At 41.6% G+C, this 17237-nt stretch overlaps 1 protein-coding gene across 1 annotated transcript; it reads right to left on the minus strand.

The window, feature by feature from the left end:
• Positions 1–103: 103 nt before the first annotated feature.
• ifrd1 (interferon-related developmental regulator 1) lies at positions 104–16039 on the minus strand. Its single transcript, XM_079494562.1, has 12 exons — positions 15838–16039; positions 13379–13483; positions 11984–12068; positions 10523–10647; positions 8065–8222; positions 7547–7597; positions 6619–6797; positions 4688–4796; positions 4238–4372; positions 3190–3318; positions 2314–2409; positions 104–651 (listed from the first exon to the last, which is right to left on the minus strand). The coding sequence occupies exons 1-12, from the start codon at positions 15863–15865 to the stop codon at positions 565–567; spliced, it is 1287 nt and encodes a 428-aa protein (XP_079350688.1). The 5' UTR covers positions 15866–16039; the 3' UTR covers positions 104–564.
• Between the last annotated feature and the right edge of the window lie 1198 nt (positions 16040–17237).

The following is a 17237-nucleotide window of genomic DNA, read 5'->3' on the forward strand; positions in this document are numbered from 1 at the left end:
AGTCTGGCTATTTGAGACTAGCTCAGAATAGACAAACAGAACATTACATATGTTCCAGGACTCTGCGAGTAATGATGCATGATGTGAAGAAATGCAACAAGTGTCATGCTTTACGGCGGCAAATGTTTATTTAAAGTTGTTCACGCCTCGCACTCGCAGTACTAAACACCACGCACACACACAGTATAGTTAGCAAGCTTCTAATGCTACGTCCTCTGGGCTAACCTAGTGTTACACAACACCTTGTGTCAAAATCTCAAACTCAATAATATTAACTTCTTACAATAATAAGGTACAAGAAGAAACTATACAACGCTTAACTTATTAGTAACCGTTACCATCACAAACTTAAAATAGTACAGGAAAAACAAAACAGGTTAGCAAAAATGTTCAAAAGGACGCATGGATATTCACACAAAAGTAATTATGTATTTACAACACAAAGGTCTGAATAATCTGTATAAATTAACGTAACAGTGACATTCTGGTAGGCTTGGATAAAATGCAGGAATGTTATTGAAACGTTACTGTACTATGAAAGAAATGGAACAGAAAACAAAGCCATTAAAATTCGCCCACGTCACTCCTCTTGTCTCGGAACTTGTTCCTAGCCTTGGTCCTCGCCTTGAACGCAGCAGAGTTGTAGAGATGCTATGAGGGCAGGAGAGAGTGACCACAGAGAGAAAATAAATAAATATAAATAATTACTCACTATTCTTGTCGCAGTCACCCAATACAAATCCACCCTGGGAATAGGTATTGTGTGTGTGGTTATTGTCTTTGCAGTCAATGCCATTTGTACCAAATAAGAGCTTAAACACCAGATTTTTTTTAACTTAAGCTGTATGAAATACTTGCCATTGATATAGTGGTTGCAACTGTATGAATTTATTGCCCGATGTCCCGTGGTGGGAGTTCTGCTCTTGGTCAATATTAAGTAGTTCCGGTCATTTTGTGGGGGGCACAGGGGCCACGCAGTAAAAGTAAATTAATTCACAAAACTAACGTCATTTGTATTTCTAAAATATTAGCACAACCTTCGTTCAACTTTGACCCCTCTATCACATGGAACTATTTTTTGGGTGTAGTGATATGGACACAAAAAACATAGTTCTGTGTGATAGAGGGGTCAAAAATGAACTAAAGTTGCACTAATATTGCCATGCCCCCCATAACACGACCGGAACTACTTTATGTTTCACCAAAACCAGAGCAGAACTCCCACCACAGGACTCAGGCAATCAATTAATACAGTTGCAACCACTATATTATTGGCAAGTATTTCATACAGCTTAAGTTAAAAACAAATCTGAACTATCCCTTTAAAGCTCCCTTTGGCACAACCAGTGTTGTTTTTGGCAGCACATTTCTATTTTAGTTTAGTCATAGTCTTTGGAATGAGACTTAATTTAGTTTTAGTCACATTTTAGTCACTTGGAATGTGTTAGTGTTAGTCTAGTTTTAGTCGACTAAATAGCATAAGATTTTAGTCGACTAAATCTAGTTGATTTAGTCGACTAAAATGTATTTTGTCGCGCCTTGATGCCGTCGTAATGACTGATTTTACACTTGCTGAAAATAGCCGATCTACAAGCTCACAACGCGTTGCGCTGCGACGCGTTGTGAGCTTGTAGATCTGCTATTTTCAGCATGAAACCAACTGAAAAATGACTTGTCTTTTGTTTATATTGGATCTGTTGTCCACTAGTCCCTTCCTAACATTTTAGTCTAGTTTGTATTTGTTGACGAAATTGTCAATATATTTAGTCTTAGTTTTAGTCATCATAGCTTGTTTTCATTTAGTTTCCGTTTAGTTTTCGCCAGTGAAAAAAGGTAGTCGACGAAAACAACCCCCCCCCCCCCCCCCCCCTATGAAAATAGGCGATCTACACACTCCCATGTCGCAGTCGCGTGAGCTTGTAGTTGGCCCGATTTTCAGTGAAGAGATTTGATGTTGGGGGATAACGGTAAACTAAGTATTCATTTACTAAGTATAGAGGGTTTTGGTGGTTACCCCATTTTGGGCGGGAACCCTTTTTGGTGTTAGCATGATGTCATGCTTTAGCTATTGAAAAATAGCAGATCTACAAGCTCATAGCGCGCCACCGAGTGGCGCGCTACGAGCTTGTAGGTCTGCTATTTTTGAAAAATCGAAGAACGACTGACATAGAAACATAGCTTTTTCAGAAAACTGTCAGGATGTAGAAGACATTTTTAGAATCTGATCTCAGGTCAAAATGGGTTAATAGTACCAAAACTTGAAAGGCTTGAAATGGCTAGCCATTGCTAGGCTTGGAGGCGAGGAGAACGTACCCTTTCAAAGCGGGAGATCTTCATGGCTTTCAGCGTGGCCGAGTCCACCAGCATCGGTGGTCCCAGCTCAAACACATCTCTGATGAACTCATTGGCCTGGGGGGGGGAAATTCACACAAGAAATGTACAATAAAATTGGAGAAATGTGTAATGCATAAAAGTCCCAGAATTTAAATTTAATTGGGACACATACCATTTACATATACCTTGAAATGAATTTAAATTGGCGTCGTCACAACCATGAAATAAATGTCCCTTGGCCGTCACAACCATGAAATAAATGTTCCTTAATGATTGTCAAACAAATGATTGCGATTAACAATTTAATTGTGTTTTCTGGTATTGAACATGGGAATGTATAAATACAAATTACATTTGTTTCCGTTATAGTGCTTTGTAAACGAACTGTACAGAGCAGAAATGACAAATTACTTAAATAGTGTTAAGTAGCGCAGCACCGAGTGCCCCGCTACAAGCTTGTAGATCTGCTATTTTTGAAAAATACTGAAAATGTGCCTACAATCTTTGAATATATATTATTTCAGAGTGAACGTTTTTAACTCAAATATTCTTCTGGGAGGTCCCTGGAACATCATATTTTCAGGTGGGGGTCGGCGGCCAATTACATATTTGTGGGGTCCTTGACATGAAATATTGAGCACCACTGACATGGAAACATAGGCATTTCAGAAAACTGTCATGATTTAGATTTTAGAAGACATTTTTAAAATGTCAACGTCATGCCTAAATGGGTTAATGCATTCAACAGATGAATGTATAAGATTCTGATGATTATGCAAAGTAAGCACGATTATTTCTAATAATTGCCATCAGGCGATCATGTACAAGATTATATGAACAGAGTTCCTACTGTACCTGTAGGTGATAGTTCATCCCAGCGCCCACAAATTCTCTGAAGGCATCGTAGGTTCTCTTCCTGACCCAGCTGTCGATGGCCATGCGCTCCGCCCCAAAACGAATAGTCTCCGACTGGAACTGGCCTTCCTGTGGGTACATGACAGATACAGAGGGAAATCTAGCAATGATCTATTGGTATGGCCAAAATACATGTTTTATGTATTTTGTTCCATCAAAACATTTTCATTCATTGTTTTGCTTTCAAGTTCAATATTCTCAATTAGAAACTTTAAGCAAATCATTGAAAGTTTTTCACTTTGGACAAAATGTCAAATAATCAGTAATTGTATTAGGGCTGTCAAAAGGCATTGGTTGGGCTCTGATGAATATCAGGGAAATTCAACAACGCTAAATGACGTTCGTTCACTCAAGAAGAGTGTGCATATTGGCACTTTACCACTGCCGTGACTTTGATACATGCTGTACAGTTCCTGAAGCAATTTACATCTTAATCATGTTTGGCAGACTCTTCTCCCTTGTGACTTTAATTGAGTCCGACAGAAGCATAAGCTTAACCCGCCCCTGTAAATTGGCATTTCATATTTCTTTGTCGATTGCATATTTCTAGATTTCCTGCCACACTGTATGTGTGAGAAACTGGAAGAGCATTATCGTTATACCCAAATACCAATAATGGAGGTACTAGAGTCGAGCCATCCTGACAAAAATCAGTGTTCCCACTAATGCTAGAAAAATAGAGGGGGGGTTAACCACTTTCAACCTGGAGCCCCTTGGACATTTCCAATAGAACGCAAGTATGTAACCCATTTAGATCTGCCATTCATGCCATGCATCATCATGGCAAGTACAAAATGGGGATTACCGACATGGGGCAAACACTCTGAAAGGCATATCTACAAGCTCAACACATTGTTATGCATTGGGAGCTAGTAGGTCGGCTATTTTGAAATGAGGGAGCCGAGGATAGAGCTCCTCGGGGGCTCCAGTCAGCTAAATATATTTGTAGGGGTCAAGTGATCAAACACTGAAAATTAAATGCGCTCACCTCCACGGCTTTAAGGACATCCCTGAACACAGAGCGCTGCTTTCTCTTGTCAGTCTTGGCTCTGTGTTTGTTGCAGTCTGTGGCCAGTGCGGTCAGCTTGTCACACAGTGTGTCCCAGTCAGTAAACTCAAATTCCTAGAGGATGGGGGCAGAGAAGAGAGACACCCTGATGACGACAGCAGGAGTGAAGCAATTCCAAAGACAAGCGATATAGGATAGACAGTAGGCACTTATAAGCTTTTAGCGTCAGCCTATTGCTTTTGACCACCATTAACTATTTAACAGTTTGCTTACGCTTGTACAATTATTGATTCATTTAACCTAAAAAAGGTTAAACATGAAGATACAAGGTTTCTGCCAGACAGTTACTATGTATGACCCAATTCTCCAGATTTCATATTTTGACAGAAGGGTTTCAAATGGTGCGACTGTGTGCGTGTGTGTGCTCACAGGGTTCATGTCTCTGGCCAGTTCAAACAGCAAGGCGATGGTCTCTCCAGCTGCGATCCTCATGTTGACGTCGTCACTCTCCAGGAGGCCAGGCAGTTTGTGCAGGTGTCTGCAAGACAAAAAAAAAAATACAACGCTCCTGTAAGACAGTGGTTCCCAAACTTCTTCAAGTCGAGGACCCTCAAATTGAAATGTATTTTCTCAATTGTGGCAGGGACCCCCCTCAGAACATTTTTAAACACTTCTGGTGCCTCTGAATCTTTCAGAATAAAAGGCGCTAGAGTGCCAAGCAGATGAGGGAGATTTTATTCTGAAAACACCCGCCTTCCCTTTCCCCCCCAAAACCGGGAAGCGAAATATTCCATTTATACATCACTAGCGTAAGTCTGATCTCTTTAGAAGCATTAACAGTTTAGCTGCATAGCCCGTTTTCCATGCTATTTAATCCATGTTCTGCCGCTGCGTAATATGCTAAACCCGGTATTTGTTTAATTAGCCGTTTTGTAATAATTTAAAAGAAATAGCGGATTTGTCGCAGACCCGGTGACGAGGCGGACGCGTTGTGATGACGTAACCGGAAATCAACCAACCACCGGCTTGCAAGGGCTTCTGGGAAACCGAGTCCAATGCAAAGTGAACGAGGGTGTAGGGACAATCTTAGCTGGCTTTGCTCTTCGACTATGACCCGGATCAAATACTTCGGTGTATGCTCCAAATGTTTTTAAACAATCCCGGCAGCCTCGGTATATGTCACATTATACGGCTTTATCAATATAAAGCCGTCAAAGTGTTAATATTGTAACCGTGATGCAGCATAAAGAAATTAGCCCAGAACATCCACGCTTTGATCCGCTGTGCGGATGCAGCATAGATTCCGAGAAAATGGGGTTTAAAGCCAGGCCGTAAAAAAGTGAATGGGTGAGCACACGAAACGGGTCGGAAGGGAGTGAGCAAAGCGTTGCTTAGCAACGGCCAATGCAAAATAAATACATAGATAATTTGGCTGGGGACACTCTGGAACCCCCTCAAGCCCCACCCACCCGCCCACCCACCCACCCACCCACCCACCCACACACCCCCACCCCCACCCCCACACCCACTTTGAACTGTGGTTTTCGTACAGCAGTGACTCAATCAAGCTTTCCACTCAGAAGTAAATTACATTTTCCTCTTCATTACCAGCACACATCATGCAAACGCACGATATACACAAGTGTGTATAACGTCTCTGGCTTTAAGCTCCAGTTTGTAAACAGTCATTTTATGAACCATTCGAGGGGGGCGAGCTATGATAACATAAGTATTCCGCGGCTGTGCTTGCTTATGCAAGACCAGGGTTAAGAGAAGACTACACATTTTGTGGCTAGAGAGCTTTAGTCAGCATTTCTTACTGTGTGTGTGAGTGTGAGAGAGTGTGTGAGAGAGTGTGTGACAGTGTATTTGGTGCTTTACAAGAGAGCATAGTTCATGTCTTTGTTGGGTCACTGACTTAAGTGCTTAGCACTCTTCTACGTTTATAAAGGGCCACATAGCCTGAATCCTGTGTCTCTACAGAGGGAAAACACATTTTACGTTATAGCTTTAACCACATTTTCAAAACAAATGCAAGAAAATTATCTACAAGCTCCCAACACATTACATGATTCATGGCATTGTGAGCTTGTAGATCAGCTATTTTCTGTGAGTGAAAACAGGAGGGGTCTAGTATAGAAATAGAGCATATTGCACAGTATGCTCCACGTTCGTTTGTTTATTGCCAATTTGACATGTCAATCACATGGATCTTCACCATTCCTGAGGATCTATAATACATAATAGGAGACTATGCACTCCTCGATTATTAGTTTAATCTAATAAGTAATCCATCGCATAATCACCAAGAAAACAACGTATAGATGCAGCCCCATGTGCGTCCCCAGGCCAGGCCTTACTTGTGGAGGATGTCTTTGAGCTGGCTGGCAGTGCAGATGGTAAGCAGCAGAGCCCAGGAAAGCAGAGCGTTGGTGTGGAGCTGGCTGGTCGGAGGGCTCACTGAGGGACGAGTACCGTCCGCCCTCACATAGGAGCGGGTGAACAGATTCTCAAAGCACTCCATGGTCCCACACACGTCCTGGAGGAAAATGGACATGGACGATGTGACAGGAGTTTTGTAATGCACATAAGGCATGCCTGAATGATACTATTTATCCAGCACTTTACGAAGTGCGTCACAGACAAAGAAATGTATTTTTAAAAAAAAGATACTCTATATGCAATGCAGTCAAGAAATGGGAACAGACACGACAATGAAAAGTGTATATTTGTCAAAGCATAGGAATTAGACACTCTAAAAGTTATTTTTTTTAAAGACACTGATGTAGCAATGCTTGTCTAATTTCCAGCAGAGTTTATTCCACAAATGTTTGACATGTTCTCAGACTACTTCCATCTACGCCTTCTTGTGCATGTTGAGGAAAAGCTCTTAAAAGCATTGTAAGGGTGTCCACACTCACCGCCTCCCCATCCCCCTTTTTGAAAAAGACCAAGGTTTCAAAGCACTGGGAAGTGCTAAAGCAAATGAATCAACTGAAAAGACTTCTGGCCCGAACAGCCACAATGAACATATTTCAGCGATATGGCCTTTCGTCTTTATAGAACTGGGAAAATGGCCAGCTCCTGTTAAAGACTGAGGTTTCCCAGGGGTACCATTTATACTGTAAATATTAAAGACCAGGCAAGGTACAAAGCCATGACCAATAATGGCTGAAAACATCAAGTTGGCAAACATGGCAGGAGCAGAGTTGCCACTTCTTTTTCTTGAGTCCATGGAATATAAACAGATAGGACAGCGAGAGGAAGCGGAAAGGACAATAAACTTACCAAGACGTCGTCTTCTGCAACCAACGTGCACAGGCCCAAACTTGTGGCAACCTAGTAGGAAGGAAAATTATATACATTTTATTTTACACACACACACACACACTTATATGGAATTCTTCTGCAAATTGGTCAAACATTGGCCTGTGGCACTAAGTCCATACACAGCAGTGTGCACCATAATGTTATCCTTTTATTTTTAGCGTATTCTTTTCTTGTATTAAAATTATATTTTATGCCTAGTTCTTTAGTATGATATCTTCTGTACTTAAATATTTTGTTATGTCAAAATGTCTTGTGTAAAGCTATACAAATTAGCATGCCATGCCTTAGAGATATCGTTTAAAAGATTGTTCCAAGTCAAGTGGACGGCAGAGTAACCCACTACAACTATGACGACAGTGGTGATTGATATAGTTATAGTGCTTGGTGTGGACGGCCCGGAGAATTTGTTCACAAGGCAGCCATGTTAAACAGGAACTCTAGGAGGAAAGTTCAGGGCAGTAGATGTAGCTGCTGACCGTTTGTCTGGCTTGGATGTTAGCCGAGCTGTCTGCCAGGATAGTTTTGAAGAGTGGCTTGAGGCCCTTAAACACCTCCTCGCTCTCGATGCCCGACCCCAACTGGATGCACAGGAGACAGGCCAGAGAAGCTGCTGCACGTTGCTCCTCACCTTTACCTGTTGGTGAGAGAAAGAAACTAATTGCTGGACCACCTACGTAGGACAGACGACAATTTGCTTAGTGTATTGGAGTCTTGGTTTATTGTCCCCATGTTATAGTTAGCTGAAATATTTGGCAGCCACTGTCCCTAATTGACAGCATGTTGCGGCGGTTGGTGTGGGGTAATTAATCACAGCTCTCATTTAGTGTGTCCCATGCGCATGTGTTCATTAACTTAACATAGACTTATAGCATGTCATGTAGACAGCACAATAATTGCATTGTATATAGTCATAGCACATCATAGTACATATGTATAGCATAGTATAGTATATATGTATAGTTAATATGTATAGTGTCATTATATAGATATGTTCTAGTTACGTTCTTAGCTTACGCATGTTTCTTGATAAATGCATTTTATATATGTGATGTATTCCCATACTTTTGTTCCTGCCTAATGTAAATCGCTCTGGATTAAGAGCGTCTGCTAAATGCCTAAATTGTAATTGTAAATTGTAATTAAAGTTTACATATGTTCAGTCCTGCAGTCAATGCGGCACCATAGCGTGCAGAGATTACAGACTGAGAATCCCCTGGAAAACGAGAAATGTAATGCATAATGGACATGCATAGCCGATATTACACTAGATGACCAGAGCTGACTCCAAGTCTCAGCAATTCATTATTGTGTGAATACACCAGTGCTACAAATAAGATGACTCTCCTTGGAAAAGCATGCTAGTGCTGCGTGTATAATAATAAAGCCTTGCTTTTTTTGGACCCTGGTCTTGGAACGACCTACAGACCAGACTCAAACTGGGCTCTGAGATTCCCCTAGCGAGCTTTAAAAGGATTGCCATGGGCACACTTCCCAAACATTGCTCCTGCTTTGACGTATAGCAAATGTTGGTTCTCTTGCTTTTTAGTTTATTAGCAAATGTCTTTGCTTAGTTTTTATATATTAGCCTTTATTGGTTGCGTCATTAGACGTTCCCGTTCTCCCCTTGAGCTTCTTCGGTATTGGGTACTGTAATTACTGTATGAGCGTTGCATGTTTGTCCTGTCATAGTCTTTTTTATTGTTACTGGCAAAGCTGTGTCACTTATTTTGACTCTTCTCTTGGCCAGTTCACACTTTAAAAGAGACTTAAATCTCAATGCGGTTTTTTTTACTGGTTAAATAAATGAGAATTCATCCAATGTATGGCATAGCACAAACACAATCTCATTCTAGGGCTATGATAGCCTAGAGACGTGACTCAATGTGCAATAGAACAAACTAGTAACAAACAAGAATTGCGTGCAACATTGGTCACCCATGTGTGTCCACCTGGAACAGTAGTACTCTACACCAGGGGTGGGCAACTTTGACGATGGAGAGGGCCATTATATTTCCATACTCACTCCAGAGGGGCAACATTGCATGTATGTCATGGCAAAAATAGCCGATCTACAAGTTCAAAACGCGTCGCATCGCGACGCGTTTTGAACTTGTAGATCGGCTATTTTTGCTATATTTGAATTGAAATCCTGAAAAGTCATTTTAACTAAATACAAATATATTGGACATAAAAAAGACAATAACATTATTTGTAATACTACTCAGCAAGCTACTAATTTAGACTCCAAGTAATTAAAGCGGGTAAACATATCAGTAGTATTCCGAAATTAATCTGAGGGCCGTATTAAGTGAAGGTGGGGGCCGCATGTGGCCCACGGGCCGCCAGTTGCCCATGTATGCTCTACACCGCCAATGATCTACTGCAGTGACAGTGGCACCTGGATATGAAAGTCCAACATGAGAAGGCTTCAGTGGTTTAAACCCTTCGTTCTAGCAATAATGACATGCCTAAAGTAAGGCCGGCAGGTTTAAAGTGGTGTACATAATAGAGCTGACCCGTTTTATCAAAATAGCCAATCTACAAGCCCGCAACATGTTGCAGAACATTGAGAGGTTGTACTGCAGATCTGCACCACATCAAAGTCATGTGATATAAGTTTTGTTTTTTTCCCCCCTCCCTCTTCTCTTCCAGACCAGTACACTGACTGTTGACTAAAAGCTAGGCTGGTCAATGCCATCCGCAGCTACAGTTAAAAACACGGGTAAAATCATCATTTTGAATTTCATCTTGGGGAAAGAAAAGGGGGAAAAAAGTACAGCTAGGCATAAGCACAATAACAAATGCCGCGCAATCTCCGTTTCTCTATATGGATATGTAATCGAATGGACTATTTACGATGAGTCAAAACGTCTCAAACACAGAAAATCTGCATCTCACATGAACTACATACCGTAGACTAACTCGAGTACGTACCTTTCTTGAGGCAGCGCTCAATGCTGTCTGTGATGGTCATCCTCCTCTCGGTAATGAACTCGTACAGGATACGTGTGGCCATGGCCGTCTTCAGTCCATCTAGTGCCCCCTGTCTGGTTTTAGCACTGGGGGGGAGAAATAAGAAATGCTCAGTATTGCCATTGTAGTGTCACAGATAAACAGGTTCTATTAATAACTGCAAAAATAAATGTTTGACCCATGTTGTTTGAAAGCCATAAAAATGGATCCTCGACCCAATAATGGGTCCCGGCCCACTGTTTCGGAAACTGTGATGCAATTAGAAACACAGTGAAATGGCTTATGGGACCGTGAAATGTCACTGGAAGCCATCGTTTCCCCCCCTACCCACACGGGAGACCAATTAGCCACCGTGTGACTGGCGTGTTTTGACGGTGTTGCCAGCACAGGAACAAGAACCTGGCCTTGGTCGTTTGTCATTCGTTTTGTCTGCACGCAGTCACAATGTTCTGATACGGTCACATTACCATATCCCAAGCCAGTGGAAAAGTCCTACTGTTCTTTCCCATTGTACTGTTGCCACACTGATAAAACTGACATAAGAAATGGGGACATGTGAAATATGAGCTCCAGCTCCCATCTATGAGACACGTGGTATTGGGTAACCAGGGCTGATACCAGGCTAGAATATATACACACACACCAAAAAAGGGATATACACCCCGGGCCCGATCCCACTCCGCTACGTGTTAAATATTAAAAACAGATAAATATGCATTAGATTCCATCGATAATTGAAGAAAATGCTGACTGAAGGCGGGCCCCTCCGCTCTGAATACAGTTATAATTATATACATGTTATAATTTAGCTATTGAAAAATAGCAGATCTACAAGCTCATAGCGCGCCACCGAGTAGAAGATTTTTTTTTAATTTTGAGGTCAGGCCTAAAAGGGTTAATAGAACAGATGGAGGGAATGACAATAGTATATTCATATTTTCTATTGAGCGAACATAGAGTATGTTCATGAGGGCCAGGTCAGGGTTGAAAAGGTTTGAGAACCCTTGCAGTATGTGGATGTACTCTAGTGCTTAGCTTCAAAATACGTTTTTAATGACATTTTCTTCCTCGATGTCATTAGCATTTGTCAAATGAGTTACTCTTGGGTGTACCTCTATATCCCGTGTTGACAGCTAATCAATAGCAGCTGATTTTTATAGAACCCTCGAGGTCACATACAGCAGCAAAGGCAATAAATTAAAAGGTCATGATATTAGCACACTTGAGGGTACACAGTAAACGTGTTCATTTATCCCTTTGTAACTCTATGGGTTCCTTTGGTTATACTTAGTAAAACCATGAGTGTTAACTCTTGAAAGTGTATGTGTAAATGTGTCTTTAGGGGCAGACTTGTGTCCATAATTTGACAATATCAGCAAACATACAAAAAAAAAGAAATTGGCTTTCTAATTTCAGTATTACCTCTTATCCACCGTGCTGTCTATGAACCCCTTCAGCTTGTACTGGAAGTCCTCCTGGGCCATATCCTCTGGTGCCTCCGGCCCCCCTGAACATAAAAACACACGTTTCCATCTGATATACACAATATATTAAATGACTTTTGAGGGTTATATAAGCGTATTTAGTATTCAGGGTGACTAAGCATAACACCTGCATACCTGCCAACCTTGCATGCACGCCTGCGCTCACAAGTGACCTGCATGCAAGACCATTCAAGTAGTAATTCAATCCTCCAGTCGTTTACTTTTAGACAGACTTTCTTCCACCAATTCATGAAAACAGTGAACCTTGCCAGTTTTCATTTTTTAGCAAGACATAAAAATCCTCTCAGTACAGACTAAGCTGACTGACCCAATTTCCCTTTGCAATGCCACCATTGCACTAGTCTCGCGTAGCCAGACAACTATTCCACAATCTCCGAATGCTATATAGTCTGGAACTACGCCTCCCGAAATCCAAGTAAGGAAGCTGCTATTTCCATTCACGAAAATATATTTTAAAATATCTTTACATTTTATTTTTATACTTCCTTTTCTGCTAAGGAACAAGCTATATATGCTTAGATGTTTTCCATTTAGATTAGGATAAATTTGCGCGACTGTAAAGACCAAACTGAAGTGGGGAGGAGGCTCCACTTCCGCTTTATATTTTACTCATGATAGCTTTTCCATTGCTCCAGAGTCCAGACTGTATGACGGAAGCATTTGGAAATTGCGAGAGGCAACATTCTGGCAACGCAAGACTACTGTTGCACAAGTGTAGATGGTGAGATCAATGCTGAAATGCCACTTTGCAGCCCTGCCAGACATGCATGTGCATGCACGGATTGCACGCCTTTATAGAAGTGCATGGGCTTACTATTTCCAGCATAGGACTAAAGAGTACATACCAACACGTGTACACTACACACCCACACTAGTTCAACAGCATTCAACAGCATTTACCAACACGTGTACACAGGGCTTGTCACGATCATAAACAAACCTTTGTTTTGCCTTTTAAAACCAAACTTTCGTGACAAATAACTTCAATATACAAAGAAATTATTGATAGGACTAGTACCAATAATAATTGTATGCTTTAAAGTCTTATAACAATGGTGGAAGTAGACGGAAGTAGATCTACGAGCTCACAACACACCACATTGTGACATGATCGACTGGTAGATCTGACCTTTCCGCTATTTCTGAAATATGATCATCTTCCAACAGATTCATTTATACAGAAGAAAACTATTCTAACATTTATACAAAATAATTGCCATTATGTCAAATAATTGCAATTACGTGATTATTATCATTGTGACAGGCGGCACAGGCCTACACGTGTATACATACACAGTACACCGCTGCATACCTTCGTCTGCCACACTTGCGGCATCACTGAAGCTGCTGGTATGGCTGAGGGTCTCGATGGAGGCATCCTCGTCACTGAAAGGCTGCACAGCTCCGTGTGCACCCCCTGAAGAAAGAAAATAAACTAAACAATTATTTTTCAAAACACTTCCAAAATAGCAGATCTACAAGCTCGCAAATAAGCCATTTTTGCCATGGCCGTCATGCCAGGGAAATTCATGTGCATCTAATCCCCAGTGAACAACACAAGAAAAATGCTGCTAAAAATCTGAAAACGCGTCTAGTGTGCAGGGACCTTTTAAACTCACTTAACTTGTGTACAAATCAAATGGAAGGAAATTTGGTTAAATTTGTAACTATGAGTTACAGAACTGCAAGGGCCCATTTCCAACCACCTCAAGGAACGCTGAGAGTCCATGGACACCACTTTGAGACCTGCTGATCTAATCTAGAACAGCCAGGTCACAATGTTGCTGCAGACAGTGAAATCATTGTATGTACTGTGATGACCCATCCTGTTTGTGTGATGTTGCTGTGTTCTGATAGTGTTGTTCTCTGTCCATGTGTAGGAGGAGGGGACCAGCCTGCAGGGGTGTGCCTAGAGGAAGAGGCACACCTGACTCCAATCTGGCTAGGAGTATTTAAGCATTTAAGCAAGGCCATTCTCCCTCTCACCCCTACACAGGAAACATAGTTTGGTTTTGGTTCTTTTGAGTTAGTTTGGTCCTTAGTTAATGCACCTGCACTACATTCTTCAACTTCTTGGCAGTTATAGCCGTCGGCGTGAACTATTTTTGAATTGATGTGCCACAGAATAAAGTATGGGTTAATTCCAGTCAAATCAGTCTCCCACGTGCTATTTGGCAAGTTATATAACCAACCAGTACCACCTGTCCCAACAGCCCATGCAAGGTGAGATAGCTTATCTTTTCCTTGGCTGTACTTTCCACACCTCTGGAAACAAAATACTGTAATTATTACGCTCTGTCCCTTCACGTGGGTCAAGGGCACCCTAGACTACAGTCTTCTGCTGACATGTGTAAACAAAAAGCACAGTAACCCAGAGTTGGATGGACAACAGCCAACCTCCACCTGTACAGCGGCCATGCAATTACATAATTTAACTCCAATAATGTACAAATGGATACATTGAACACTGAGGATGTGTAGTGCATTCCTGCATTTCTTATTTTGGAGATTACTTTAAAATAATATATATATATATATTCAAACAGCCTTACATGATAAATTACAATAGAACATGGGTTACACACAGCCAGGCCACACATGGTTGAACAATCATTTTGTCATCCTGAATGTCACAAGACAGATACTAGATTCCGTTCGTTTGTTTGTGACACCAATCTGGGAACCCTTCAGCATTTATTTATTTTTCTGCCTTGAGATTTGTGACAATTGTTGCCATTTTATTCTCCAGTGTTCCATTTTCTTTGTTGTTCTCCTGCTGGTAGCCAATTATGATTATAATATCCATGTCAACTGAACTGACTGGAATGTGGTGCTGAATCATCTGAAAAGGCTACCATTATAAAATGCCATTTGATTTGACATGTGAAGAATTGTTGCTTTTTAACCAGTGAACCCCACTCTAGATTAACCTGAAATTATAGCCTGAATGTTTACCCTTCTATTTCATTGTATTTATCATCATTATTTTTCATCTTCAGCCATGTAGATTCGTGACGCTGGCTAATAGACCGTATTGTCATGTGTTTGGAATGGGCAGCATGTTGACGTGGAACTTCAGGAGTCCAAAAACAAACACAGCTGATCTCAGATCAGAACCGGCCGGGGCACCGCCTTATCTGGCTTGAATAAGCATGGCGTCCGAAAATAACCACTATTAACTAACCACCCTTTAACAAACAACCAGACCCATATTCAGACCGGAAGAAGTAGTAGATGTATGGCGCCATCCTGACATTACCAGAACTCTGGACATTACGCGCCACGTCTTCAGCCGGTTTAATAATGATGTATATTGTAATCTCTCAAACAAGAGTAGTTCACGTTTACACACATTTATTCCAAGAAATCGACCGCAACGTCAACGAGGAGCATGTTAGCGTTAGCTTTGCAGGCGTCGCGGTCGTTAGCGGTAATTATTAAACACGAGCAGCCTACTTGCATAGTTTAAACTAAAATAATCGTAGTTACCACAAAAAAATACACGTTTAAGAAGTCCACCGCCGTGTTTGTCAAGCGACGGCGAATTCTTTGTCTAATGTCACGGCAGCAGCCACCTGGGCTTTTTCCTGGTCCATCACAGGCCTGACCAGTTTCTTTCAATCTGTAGTTTCCATCTGTAGTTCTTTAAACAACCACTTTCTGTTTGAGCCAATAGCCCCGGCATCACTCAGTGACTACAACGCCCATGATGCAACTGCCAATTCCAGCATCTAGGCCAAAACAACCCGGTAGCCTCGCCTGCTTGCTTACCCCTGTTCTTCTTCTTAGATCTCGGCATTTTCCGAGCAGAATTTCTCAAATCTGGAAAAAGTGTGATCGAAAATCAGCCAATACACGAGCAGCCTTTATTGTATTGTCTCAAATGTAAGTGTTCCCGCGGCACAGTGGACAGAAAGGAATTGAAAGCGATCCTGGAAAAAGAGTGTGGCGCGAGACGATACATTTTCCCTCATCAAACAGGGCTGCGTGTGCGACTGCTCGCCGAGGATACTTATACTGACGGGGGCGGGTCACATGGGAGGTTTTCCCGGCAACGCTGGCCAATCAACGCGCCAGATACACATACACATCGTGATGTAAACATGCTGCGTGCGTTTGGCACGTGAGGACGTCCACTGACGAGTGACGACACAGATACAGAGGAATGTGTTTAAAACAATAATAAAAATGCTTCTATTCCCAAACAATGGCTGCACGTGAGGCAAAAGGAGTTTTATTATAAAAAATAAATCTAAAAAAACAACAAAAAAACAACAACTTCAAAATAATATCTGGGGGGAAAACACATAAATATAAAATCCTAGAAATGTTTTAATCATTAATTTAATTTCATTGTATAATTGCATTTAGTCAACAGCTCAACATAGGAAGGAAAGATGGGCTGCAGGGATAAAGAGGCCGCAGAGGGTGAGAGGGTGAGGTGCACTGAGTTCAGCTGAAGTGATATAGCTGATGTGATAAGGGGAAGTTAAGCCACTTCACTTGCAACCTTAGAGTATACTCTAAGCTTGCAATGCAGTGTGAGTGTACACCTGTGGTTCTCAACCTGTGGTTCTCAACCTCAACCTTGGTGACTGCATGTGAATGCACAATACCCTCTATAATATTCTTTACTCTATTTAGAGTTGACATGCAGTGGTGTACTGCGGAGTGGTGGGCCTGGCAGGGCCCCTGGGTGCCAGACGTGGACCCTGGTGTGGCTATTCTGAACTGCAGACCCCTGACCAGTGTTGGTGCCAAGTTTGGTGTGGTTCGGAGGAACGGTGCGCCTCGCAGGTCTGCATGTTACATGAGTCATGTTTGTGATAACTATGTTTACCAATGATAGAATATGACATGGTTTGAAAAAGGGAACTGTATCTAGGAATTTGTTTGTGAAAGGTCAAATTTTGGAGAATGGTGCTATGAATGCTGTGAGGCCTCATTCACACGTATCAAACGCAATCAAAAAAATGTTTGTTAATTTTTTTGTTTTTTAGGCCACCACAATGCTTTTCCAATGGGAGTCACATGGTTTGACCAAACATTTTTGTTTGATGAGGGGGGAGGGGCAGAACACCACCAGCAATCAAACACAAATGTTTGATCAAACCATGTGACTCCCTTTGGAAAAGCATTGTGGTGGCCCAAAAAACAAAAATTACGACCAA

This window comes from Electrona antarctica (assembly GCF_951216825.1).
Source record: "Electrona antarctica genome assembly, chromosome: 23".
Taxonomy (NCBI): domain Eukaryota; kingdom Metazoa; phylum Chordata; class Actinopteri; order Myctophiformes; family Myctophidae; genus Electrona; species Electrona antarctica.

Coding starts and splice junctions, on each gene's coding strand:
- ifrd1 (XM_079494562.1), bottom strand. CDS start 15,865: ATGCCGAGATCTAAGAAGAAGAACAGGG. Junction 6,798..7,546: donor TTGCAGAAGACGACGTCTTG/GTAAGTTTATTG, acceptor ATTTTCCTCCAG/GACGTGTGTGGGACCATGGA. Junction 2,410..3,189: donor GGATGAACTATCACCTACAG/GTACAGTAGGAA, acceptor TCCCCCCCCCAG/GCCAATGAGTTCATCAGAGA.